Raw genomic sequence first — 12,580 nt, forward strand, 5'->3', positions numbered from 1 at the left:
GCCCGCGCCATGCTGCGCGCCCTGCGGCGCCGCTGGGACTCCTACAAGTACCGCTTCGTGCCCTGGGTCGCGCTCAACCTCCGCCGCAAGCGCAGGTGAGGCCGCGCCGGGGCCCGGCCCCGGACGTAATTTAAAATAGTAATTTTAAAATCAATGCTGGAAGTAGCCAGATAGATTTTCCTTTTGTAACGGGATGATACGTCTGATCTCTTTTTAAAGGTTAAAAATAGTTCTTACTTGCATTTAAATGTGTGGAACATTGCTATAGGTAGCACAAATGTCCCTAGTCAGTATACAAATCATTCCCAATTCTCAGTAAAAGTATAACGAATGTTTGGTAAAACAGCCCCTAAGATCTCAGTGGTGTTTAACCAGCTCGTCAGTTTTTGTATATACATCAGGTCGTGGTTTTGTAGGCGAAAAGGTATGAGGCTATCTTCTTTACAATTTTGATTTGCTTAAAGCAACCATGCAGATAACTTTTTACTTGCTCCTGTAAAATGTCTCTCTTATATTTACTTTAGGAAAAATGTAATTAAAAAAAAAGTTTTTTCTTTACAGGACCCTCCGATATGTTCCAGAAAACTCCCAAGACAAAATTATCACCGATGAAGATGTCTTTGCAACACTACTGAAAGTATTTAAAGCTCTGTTCATAAATGACTTAAGTAGACAAACACGTATCTTGGCCTTACTTCCTGAAATTAAATRTAAATATCTGGAACTACTGACTGTTGAGCTGGAGCGATCAAAAGTAAATTCATGTAACCCTCAGAGTCAACGTGTGTTTAGTCCCGAGGAAGTTCTGTTTAATACACTAGGGTTCAGTATTACTCGAGACCAAAGTTCACTGGTTTCTGCTGGAACTGGAGTCTTTGTTACCAAAGGTTTTGTGCCAAAAGGGACCGTTGTGTCTATGTATCCTGGTAATGAAATATTATTCTTATTTCTGAATAAATTAGATATATTTTCCAACTATCTAATTGTAGTTCCCAGTTCCACACGGGTTTTTATTTTACAGGTTTTATTTGTAATTTGTTTAAGCAGTTAGTGGATATAGGGGAGAGCATAGCGAGGGGTTACTCAAAGCAGCCTTAACAAAATCACAAGTTATAATGAGTATTTCTGTTCATAAACTGGCTAGAGTTATTTTCAAAAATAAGGAAAGCAACATTCTGAACATTCTGGTGCAGGGAGGTTGTTTCTTAAAAAAACAAAAAAAAAGAAAAAGAAAACTTTGAATACTCAAAGTGTGATACTTACCTGATTGAAAATCGATCCAGATTCCTTACGTGCACGGAGTGATTTCACAGAGTTGAAGAAAACAGTTTGATTCTTTGGGATTTCTCTTTTGGATAAGTATTTGCAAAACTGGATTTTTGAGGTCTTCACACAGATCAGCGGACAGACTACCAATTTTTTCAAAGCACAGAAATACGAATTAGAGAACGAAAGTAAAGCCCTTATTCAGTGAAACTCTCCTCCATAAAGTATGTTTGGCAGATCAGCACTTCTCTGTTCCTTCTGCCTTTTTCTTGGAACTGTATTTGCTTATATTGTTTAAACAGTTTTGTAGTTCTGTCAGTATGACCAAGCTAGCTAGCTAGCACAGCACTGCTGAAATGCTTTAGATTTGTTTCTGTTTCATTTGGCCAACAGAATTATCGCCCATATGTGGTCCCTGTAGCTTGTGCCAGTGGGACAGGGTTAGGACCAGTCTGAGAATTTAAGTACATGGCCATTGGCTTTGACTTGTAAACTGAGCAAATATCAACTAAAAATGACAGGGAATTAACCTGCAACCGTATGGCCCCTCTTCAGACACACATTAAAGGTGAGTACAGACTCCCTGAGAGCATATCATTCCTGCCAGAAAATCCAGCATAACAAGAGGGTGAGCTGCTGAAATGAGCATCCCTTTTTTTGGAGGTAGGAAAGAAACTTCAGGGCTGCTGGCTAGGGARGGGACCCACTGGAGATAACAGGTTTTTGCTGTCCTGCCTGTTACTTGGCAGCAAGTGTAGCCTGCCAGCAGGACCTTCTCCATCAAGCTYCTTGCAAGATTTCAACCCAGGTTTTCTGCAGAGCGTTACTGAAGATGTAATGGGTATGAGGGATGCCAGACAACAACATCATGAAAAATTGCAAGCCAGCCTCCCCCTTTGACTTGTTCAGTCTGCAATTTGAATTCAGTCCAGGCCAGGTTAAATCCTGTCCAGATATTTGGGACATATTCTGCCAAAATGATTTACCTGTTCTCATTTTTGCATTTTCTCTCTTTTGTATCAGGTGGGATACAAGAGGGAGGGAAGATGGAGGGGAAGAAGGTGGAGGGGGGGAATCTTTGCTGTCTGTGTACTTTTCAAAGTGTTCTCTCACACAGTAATAATAAGCAAAACGTTTTCTCCTACCCACTCTGTCTCCTCTGGGTAAACCAATTCTGACAGTTGAACTTACTTTCTTCTGAAATAATCTTATCTGTTTTGCAACAGGTACAGTATACAGGAAGTATGAACCCATCTTTTTCCAGTCCCTTGGCAATCCCTTTATTTTTAGGTGCATAGATGGTGTTCTTATTGATGGGAATGACAAAGGACTATCTAGAGCAGTGTACAGGTAAGTGCTCAAAAGAAACAGGAATATCAGTCACTCAATATTTAAAAGGTGGTACCAACTCTAAATTGAGATACGTTTCTGTGAATATCATCCGTTTCTGGGTGTCCTATGTTGTAATACCAACAGCGCAGCACTTGTGACTCACATGTGTAAAGACRAGAAGATGCCTCGTGATGAAAACCAGTGTACAGAGACTGTCTATTGTAGGAAAAAAAAAAAGTAGTTTTAATAAGAACAGGACATGACATACCATTTTCAAAATATTTCCAAGCTTTATAATGAAATATTCTTGGTGGATGAAAAAAAAAGCTGTATGGACTTGCTAACATCTAAAGGGTCAATCTAGCACTGGTCTAGAGTTACGGGAGCAGTAAGCTTTCACAGCAAGCCTGAGGCTGCCATGTACTCGACCAGTACAAGAATGATTTTATCTAGCTCCCATTGAAATGTAATGTTTAATGGGCAAATGTAACAACTAAAATCTTACGAATAAAAAGCAAAAAGGGTAATAAGGGCCTACTTGTACCTGGTTTGAACTCTGGGTATGAATTTGAAATCAGTATTACAGTGGCCTTCACGCCTCTAGGAGTGAACAAGATGTATTCTGCAGTAGTAATGTTTGATACAGATTTCTGGTACTGTGTGTGGTGTTTTCATACTGTGGTTTCTCCACTAGAGTCAGATAGAAACCACACACTGATGGAAAGTTCTGGTATATTTTTTTAAAGTATCATCAATATTTTTTTCAAGTATTATTGTATCCACCAAGTGGATTGGACAGCTGTAACTTTACCCAGCTACCACGGCTGTTCCTACAGGTAGAAGTACAGATCACCTGTCAAGGGAAGGAAGGAACATTGATTCAGGTTAATGCTGTGGGTCATTCCAGGTCTTGCAGCAGGAGAGATCAGCTTGGCCCATTTCAAATGAGTGATGTGAGCTGGCTCACAGCTACCCTGCAAAACCCACTGGCAGTGGGACAGTACATTAACAACTGCTCACATGGTAAGTTGCCAGATTTCCCAGACTTCAGTTAGTCTTTATCAGTATAAATTACTTTGAGAGTGAGATGGAGAGTCGGAAACTGATGTTAGGGGGCAAAACAGCTGTTTGGCTGTTCAGAAAAATTAAAGACTGTTACAGAATAAAGACTTTCTGCACCTCTTAAAACCGGCGGGTGGTAGAAGGTAGAATCCTTCAGTGCAGCAGGTTTTCAAATATCCTTATGTTTTTCTCACTTAATCCCTGAGATGTCACCCTGTTGGTCTGTAAAATGACAAGGACTCATCCCAAAATGTGAGACAGTGGGAAAGGATAGCTAGGGAGGGAATAAGGTGGTCCACAGAGCTGCAGTATTGTTCCTGCAGGCTTCTTGAGAAAACCATATGCAAAACAACATGTACACTGCTAAGTTCGGATTGTAATTCTTCTTAGACTTCCTTAAGAAATAAGGAAGAAACAATGTCTGCACAAAATCTAGGAAACTTGCTGTGGCATAGCTGTGGGACATGGAGAGGAGCTCTTCATTTCTTCCGTTTCAGAAAATGTGTGAGGTTTGGGGGAATAAGTGGCTCATGGGTATCGCTGTGAAATACTGAAAGTTTAATGGCTACCAAACCTAGCCTATAAGTGGCTTGCAGAGCCTATATTGCACTCATAATATCTTGCCTCAAAATAGCCAAAGGGAAGACAGCTGGAGTACTGAATCAGGTACTGATAGGAAGGGAGACAAAGCTCTGTCCCATGTAACTGTTTCTTCTTGGTCCAAAGTTCATGTAAAGAAAACCCCTGTCCCTGCTGGACAGATAGTGCTTCTATCAGCTCCCTGGCTGTCTTTATGACACCTTTTGCCACCATGAAAATTGATACCAGGATAACTATTTTWAAAAAAACTTACAAGCAAAGTTATGAGTAACTTCAGTGTGGTTTTCAGGCCTGATGAAGCAGATGCTACTTTTGCAGTAGTACATTTGATCTTTTTACACATGTCTAAACCCTATCTAAGATTTTCTTAGTATCATGGAGTCGTTTTTTTTTTTTCTTATTCCTAGAAAAATCAGCCAATGTCTGTTATCAGGAGTTTGATGTGCCAGGATCTTTTCCTGTAGAACTGAAACAGTATCTTCCAAACATCGTCTACAGCCATGACATACAGAGGTTAGCAGTGAATCAGAGTTCATACGTTTCTGTGGTAAAAAGTATCCTGTATATGAAGACCAACATGGTTGAAGAGGAAAGTTTTTCCATATAAAGATGAGTTACCTCAAAGTACGCATATGTAAGGAAAAGTGTTAGCTTTCTGAGTAGACCCATTTTAAGCAAATTACAGGACTCCCTATTTCTTTTTGTTCCTTTTTTCTGCAGCTTCACATCTGATATCAACATAGCTCAGAAGACAGTTTTACAAGCCATAGTTGCACTACAGTGTGATTTGTGAATCCCGTAAATCAGTATTTATATTTTGCTTCTGTTACCATAATAATGTTTTTCAGTATATATTTCAAATATAGATAGCTTCTAGCTACTCATTTTGATACTGATATTTACAGTTCTAACAACTTCGGTAATCTAATTTGTAAATCTTTTTTTCTTTTACAGAAGAGCTTATAGTCCTTACTAATGTTTTTGTTTGATTTGTTTCAAAATGAAGGAGCACTACATTTCTGAATAGTGGGGACTGTCTGGGCTGATGGTGTTCTTCACTTTCACGCGCAGTGTCATCAAAAGAATGTACCCTCCTCCTATATCACATCTTCCAGCTTTAGGACATGTTCTTTTATGAAACTTGAACTTATATTGCTAAATCAGTCATAAGAAAACTTTGCCAGCCACTGATGTTAGCATAGGATTTATGGAGAAGTCACTCCTCATTGTACATTACAACAGGAGACTGATTTCAGTTCAGAGTTGTCCTTCTGGATGTTGTTTGGCTAAGAGTGAGTTCAGCCAACTAACACCTGTAGATAGGCGTGTTTAGAGAAGTGATTTCTGCTCCATTAAACTTTCTGCAGCTTCTTATCCTGTCTATATTAGTGCCTTTTTCCCATGTCTTGACTAGTCCATTTCATTTCTGAATAGCTGTATGAGTGGAAACATTATCTGCCCATACACACATGGGCTGTACTTTTTTTGGTAATGATACCGATTTTACTTATATTTACAATCTCTAATCAACATAGTTTTCACAGGCTGCCTGGCCTGCTTTATGCATGTTACTCAGAAATAATCTAGATGGAGCCATTGTTTTAGCTTCTTGCTATGAAGAATTTAAGAAATTAAAAGTGAAGTCTAATTGTTCTCTTTCCTATGTTTTGCCTTTTTTTTTTTCCTGCAGCCAACTGAGGTGTGTAGTGCTGGTTACTCTCAGAGACATCAAGCAAGGAGAAGAACTTTTTTCCAATTACTTCACTGTTATCAACTGAATTAGTAGGTTGAGGGACTGAAGAAATCTGTTTTATTAAAATAAATTAACTGTGTATGTACTTCAGGCTTCATGAGCGTCTTTGTATAATGGAGAGCTGTGCTTTGCCGCGAGCTGCAGGTTTGTATTTCTCTGAAAATACTCCAYATTTGATGCAGAGGTGAAGGTTTAATCTGTTTACATCATTAGGTTATCAGCTGCCTAGTATTACTTAAAGTTTGCTGGTTTTCAGCTGCCYATATAGTGGCTCGTGAAATTAAAATGTAAGTTCTGGACATACARTTTCATCTTCTGGTTTGTTTAGTTGTCTGTAACTGTCTGTAACTTTAATCTTTTGCCATTTCATTCTCATGCTTACTGTGGACATAATTTGTAAAAAAATCTCCTCTCTCTAGTTAAGTATTCCTCAGATGGTCTTCATTTTTGGTAGTTGTTAGTTCCTGTTTGGGTTTTCCTTGGAGTTGGTTCCATTCCCTTTAGTATCTTCTCTTTTAGAAAGTATTTCAATGTACTCAATTGCCCAAATCTTAACTGAAACCTTTTGAAAGATTGTATGCACTTCTGATGTTCCTGCATGGTACATTGTCACAAACAGGCTGACTTAAGCCACTTACTTTAGCTATCCCTGTTTTGGGGCAGGAGGAAGAACTACATGATATCCTGAGGTCCCTTTCAACCCTAATTTCTGTGGTTCAGTTAAAGTTTCCTGGCACGTTCATAGCTTTTATTCTCAGAGAGAGAGAACTTCGTGTTATAGAGTAACTAAAAGAAGTGAKGCCAAACAAATGTGTTATATATTTTTTAATGAGTAAAGCATAAGCAAAGCCAGCCATTCCCACATTAATTCTTGATGCTGTCTGCAAACTGTTTTCACAAAGTGAACAAGAGACAGCTTCTCAGTCTTTGGGCCTGGCTAAACAGCTTTCTTGTGAAAGAAAAATAACCCACGTTTTTGCTGCAGAAGTCYAAGCAAGCCTCTGAATGGATTTGAGATTGGTGTAAGCTCATGAGAAAAGAGGAACGGGAAATGGTGTGTTCTCAGCAAACTAGTGGTGAGCAGGTAGGCAAGGGGGCCTTAGCTGCAGAAGCAGCTAGTCTGCTTTGCAGAAGACAAAGCTTTTCAGCAGCTTTATTGGTCTACTTCCACACCTGCAAGCTGTCTTTCATATTCATCTAGAAGTCCTCAGCCAGAGAAAGACAGCTCTTTCAGGCAAATTTGAACAACAGATCTATGGCACTGTGGCATGTGGCTCCGCGTAGGCTGTACAAGCTTTATGRAAATGCTGGGGACACTTCTAGTGACAGTCCTTATTGTGTCTTCCCTGTGTTAACAGCTCAGAGTAGATGGTGATCTCCAGTCCACTAAAGAGGACACCAATCCTCCACTGCTCAGAAGGTCCCTTCTCTCCAGAGCCTTTTTCCCCTAGCTCCTTCTGGGAGGAAGATACTGGACATCTCTTGATTTCTGAAGAGAAGAATGGTTGTCAGGATGCCTGCAATGTTGCTTAGCTCAAGAAGGTAACAAAGCAATAGAAGTTACAGTGGCTTTTGTTTTGCTTATATATTGGTCAAGGTTTATGGGGAGGTGGGGAATACTAGTTTCAGTCTGTGAGAAAGGCCCAGTTCTATTGTCATTTCTCTAGGCTGAGATGCTGTCCTGCAAAGGCATGGATTGCTATAACTGTCACCCTTATGCACTTGTTAATCACTTTTAAGTGACCAGATTTGAAAGTATACTCCTCCTATTTGATAATTGTGGTACCTACATTTACAAATAATTTATTAAGCATAATTTGCTTTACTGCAGTTGTGCTCTCTTGTATGTGAATGCTGCACAATAGTGGATGATTACAATGCTGAAACGCAGGCTGCATATCGCTAGCAAGACACATGGCACTGGTTTCTCCTTGCTGAAATACTGAAGCCCAATAGCCTGCCTTAGGGGCTGATCCAATATGAAAGAAAGCAAGACTTGGCCTACAACTGGCAACAGCAGTTGATTTCTGTCTATTGATGGCAATAGAAATCCAAAAGCTGATAGGAGGAAGATACGCAATCAGGTGGTACTTCCAAATAGCACAAAGGAACTGGAACTGCACAGAAGAAAGATCAATAAAGTATCTGTCTTGAAGGATGATTTGCTTGACAATTTTCATTGTAACTCCCTACAAATGCTAACTGACTGAGCTAATTTCACCTCTGTATGCCTGTACACTTAATAGTAGACAAGGGAAAGAGAGATAATGGAGCTACTGGGGTGATTGCGGCGAAGGGCCACTGAGTTGATTAAGGGACTGGAGTATTTCATATAAGGAAAGTCTGCAGGAGCTGGGCCTGTTTAGTTTGGAGAAGAGAAGACTGAGGGGGGACTCTTACCAATGTGTATAAATATCTGACGGGAAACTGTAAAGAGGATGGGGCCAGACTCTTCAGTGGTGCTCAGCAATAGGATGAGAGACAACAGACACAAATTGAAACACTGGAAGTTCCATCTGAACATGAGGAAAAACTTACTGTGAGGGTGACAGAGCACTGGAACAGGTTTCCCGGAGAGGTTATGGAGTCTCCTTCCTTCAGATATTCAAAAGCCTTTTGGACAGGGTCCTGTGCAACATGCTGTGGGTGACCCTGCTTGAGACCTACTTGGACTAGATGATTTCTAGAGATTCCTTCCAACCTCAATCATTCATAGATTCTGTGGATGTTCCAGTGACAGAATCTGTTTTATTTGAGAATGTTTTTGATCATTTGCTGGCATTGTGCTCCTGTTCAAGTTTCTTTTATCCAGCTTCAGTTAGTACTGTCAGAAGGATAGAATGGTAGGCACTCTTTTTTGATTTTGCCACCTTTTCTGTTGTGAAGAAGGAGCCCACTTTCGAAGAGGTTTTGCTATATTTGGGGTTTTTTAAGCAGTTACTTCAATATGTGGAGAGAAATCTTCAATTGGCTTGTCAAAATGTCATTGGTTTTAATTCAAATTCCCTCCTTAGGGAAGGAAGAAAGTGATTAGGATAGGACAGGCTCCTTTTTTTTTTTTTTTTTTTAGCTAGCTCTTGTGAGGGAAGTAGAGACCACTAGATTTTCTTCCACTGATGGCATACATGAAAGGCCTCCAGTCCACTTTGCCAACACAAATACTGTTCCTTTATCATTTATTTGTTGGAGGGGAGTGCTTTTTTCATTATATTTACAACTCAAGATCTGTTCAATGTTCACACAAAAAACATCTTGTCATAACTACCTAACTCGGTTTTTGAAACTTCAGTGAGCAGGTACTTCTTTTTGTACAACTTTTCACCTGAGACAACTTGTTGGGAGTAACTATTGCTTTGTACAGAGCATATAATCCTACAATAATTCTGTTTTGTGTGCCACACAGGCTTGACAGACTCTGTGAGCAGATTTTTATCTAGCAGATTACCTAGTTTGATGTCCACAGACAAATGTAGTTTGCATCTGGATTTTTCAGATACTGCAGTTAGAACCCCAGTTCTAATTATGTCTTATGCTAACACTTACCTAAACCTATCAGATTCATTCTTGCTGGCTTTTCATTTATGTCTTTTTTAGTTTAAATAACTACGGATGTGTTTAACGGTATACTAGTTTATTAATTTTTGAATCCTTACTGGGTTAAAAACTGCAGTTAGCTTGTTTTGTAGCACTACTTGCTTAATTCAGGTGTTGGTTTCCTGCTCTCACTCTGTAACTCAGTTTGTTGAAGAAAGACAAGCTAGCGTCTAATTTTTGTAACCATAATAAACTAAACCAGTTTAATAATGTCCAGTATCCACTTTCTTGCCCTATTAGAAGGATGAAAGCAATTCAGAGAGGAAGTTCATAGAGACAACACCATGATAGCAAGACCAAATGTGTGTGTGTGTGAAACAGGAAAGGTTCACCACTGCGTGAAGAGTTTTAGGCTTACTTTTCTGTGTTTAACCAAGCTTGSTCCTTTTCTTGGTGTAAATGTGCTGGCAGTCATGATGCTGTGGGTGGAGGAGTTCCCCAGCTGCACCCACAGTGGCTAGAGTGCAGCTTCCCAACCAGCGGTGGTTATTTGTCAGGCTGACTCCATGTGCCATCCATAGCAGGAACAGAAGGATGGAGCCCTTAACAGTACGGTATTGATTTGGAAACTGTTGTTTGGAGCTGCTGCTGTTCAGATGGTGAAATCAGACTTTGGAATAAATAAGATGATTTCATCAAGAGACACCCAGCTGGTCTCATCAGTCTCTTCTGAAGAAAAATGGTCTACGAGATCTTGACTTTTGACAGGCTACTTAGCTCGCAAAAGGCAAAGATGGTAGTAACAGTGGATTATAATTCTCCAGGAGGTAAGTTGTTAACTGGAATCCCTGTTGATTCAAGATGGAAAAATAAGAGGTGCTTAAAGAATCCATCGATGAGCTAACAAACCCAGCAGGAGTGCTGGAGATTTCCTGTAAAGAACTGAGAGATGACCTGTCTCAGTAAGAGTGGAGTGTCTGCTGTAGGAGGGAACTGCAAAGTGTCAGCACAAGAATTGGAAACCCACTTTTATAAAAAGCAAATCCTAATCAAGCTAGTGAAGTCAGTGAAGGGACCAGCAGCATGACTGTCCTGTACCAGAAGATTTACTATAGAACAGAGGAGACAACTTTTTGTCCTGCCTGCTAACCTGATGAGGCACAGGGTGCATTGAGGCCACCTTTCTTCCGAGATTTGTTCTTAACCCTTCTGAAATGCCACCACTGCAATAGCRTGTGTGAGAGCAGGGCAAACCATACCCCACTGCTTTAGATGTAGGGGTACTGAGCATCAATTTGGCAGGCACCAGAAAGAAAAAAAAAATCAGTTGCACTACTGCCTTCATAGTGCAATTAATTTTATATATATGCATATATATAAAATGTATAAAATATAACTGGCACTTGTGTAGGCACTGATGCCACAGTTTCGCAGGTACCTGAGTAACTCCTTTGGCTCCAGCACCAAGGCAGGGGAAAGTATATGTGGATATGTATAAATGCTATTACACTTATTCTTCTCTCCTATTCCTTGCTCTCAAAGTCATCATGTCTTTGACTGCTCATCAGCCCCTACGGTGAGCTAATATCTGACTTGCCAACATGAAAAAAAAAAAAAAAAAAAAAAATCCAAACTTTTTTGCTTTATTTTCTGCTGTTTCAAATGAGTTGAAACAGATGATCATAGAGGAGTCAAAAAGAGCAAGCAAGAAGGCTATAGTTTGGGGCTGAGAGTTGCTAATTTGACTCACTGTATCAAAGCTGTTTGAATAGTAGTCAGGCACGTTAGAACTGAGACATACAAGGAGGTGGAGATGAGGATTAGCTGCAGAGGGAAGAAGACCAACACACAAGGGCAGGAAGAGGCCCAGACTTTAGCGTAGCATGAAGGCACCAGGAGAGCATGGTTTTGGTGAGGCAGCGGGCTTCCTTCCATATCAGAGGCCAGGATTTGCTGGAAATTCTGAATTATTTTTAAATTACTTTGCCTCAGAGAAGGAAAAAAAAAAATCCAGGAAACTAGTAAGAAGTGCTTTAGCAAGCTGAAGTTGAGTTAGCTAGTCTTTGCCTTCTTGTTTTGCATTTGAGTTTGGGTGTAACTTAGCTATTCCATGTATAGGTACCATACAGACTTCTGAGGCTGAGAGCCTTTTCAGTAGCAGAAGTGATTATGTCCCAGGATTATTTTAATGGAAACATAGGYGGTTAAGTAACATTACTAAGTGGAGGTTTGAGATTTTGAATTACTGATACTAAAACCATTTAAAGCCTCTAACATTACATGGCTAGCCGTTAGTTGTCTCAGAACAAGAAAGGATTAGATGGGGTTGGTCATTAGTTTGTTTTGTTTGCCCCTCCGTCTGCCTCAGCGTTTGATCTTTACTCAACTGCTAGAAAAAGCGAGGGACTGCTTGTAAGCGGAGTTTTGGATAGGTAACTTCTTTCTACTTGTTATAGCAACTATCATTAGAAGTAAATAAAGAAAAATCACCCCCTACCTCCAAATCTGTTATCTGTCCTAGCTCCTAAGAGGAAGGGGAAGTAAATCTCCTTAAACTACTTGACAAATTACTTCTATTGCTATTCAGAATTTTATCACCTTGCACTAAGCAACCTAATTTAAAAAGTAATCCTTTCTTTACCTGAAGCTTTGTTGGGCCAACCATTGTACAAGGACTTTGGGCCTAGGCAGCTGCACCACTAATCCTTTGACAGAATTGGTATTTAAGTTCTTGGACTCTGAAAAGCACAGTATTACTTCTAAGATTAGCATCTATTTTCTTGATGAAAAAAAAAAAAAAAAAAAAAAAAAAAAAAAAAAAAAAAAGAAGCTCTAGTATTTATTTCAACTATTCTAGCTTAAGCACTGTAGAACTTTTCATATCCACATCTATAATCTAGACTGATGTGTGGACTTAAGTGGATATATGGATTTTGGCAAGTTTTCTTATATAAAGGACTGGGAGTGTAAGTGGTAAGCCACATGGCTTGAATACTGAGTTATACTGCAGTGAACAGTTACTCTGAAGCTACT

The 12,580-nt window shown here is 39.8% G+C and overlaps 1 protein-coding gene across 2 annotated transcripts; it reads left to right on the plus strand.

The window, feature by feature from the left end:
- The first annotated feature begins 6 nt into the window (after positions 1–6).
- SETD9 (SET domain containing 9) lies at positions 7–9,817 on the plus strand. 2 transcript variants are annotated; one of them, XM_085326445.1, is made up of 8 exons: positions 7–95; positions 562–926; positions 2,493–2,616; positions 3,506–3,621; positions 4,668–4,773; positions 5,951–6,157; positions 7,372–7,555; positions 7,845–9,817. In XM_085326445.1, the coding sequence occupies exons 1-6, from the start codon at positions 10–12 to the stop codon at positions 6,036–6,038; spliced, it is 885 nt and encodes a 294-aa protein (XP_085182571.1). In that variant the 5' UTR covers positions 7–9; the 3' UTR covers positions 6,039–6,157; positions 7,372–7,555; positions 7,845–9,817. The 2 variants fall into 2 exon arrangements, with proteins under 2 accessions (XP_085182571.1, XP_085182570.1); XM_085326444.1 differs by having other exon boundaries at positions 7,372–9,817.
- Positions 9,818–12,580: the final 2,763 nt, after the last annotated feature.

The sequence above is a fragment of the Rhea americana genome, unplaced genomic scaffold, assembly GCF_003343005.1.
Source record: "Rhea americana isolate MKP2758 unplaced genomic scaffold, rheAme1 scaffold_13, whole genome shotgun sequence".
NCBI lineage: Eukaryota > Metazoa > Chordata > Aves > Rheiformes > Rheidae > Rhea > Rhea americana.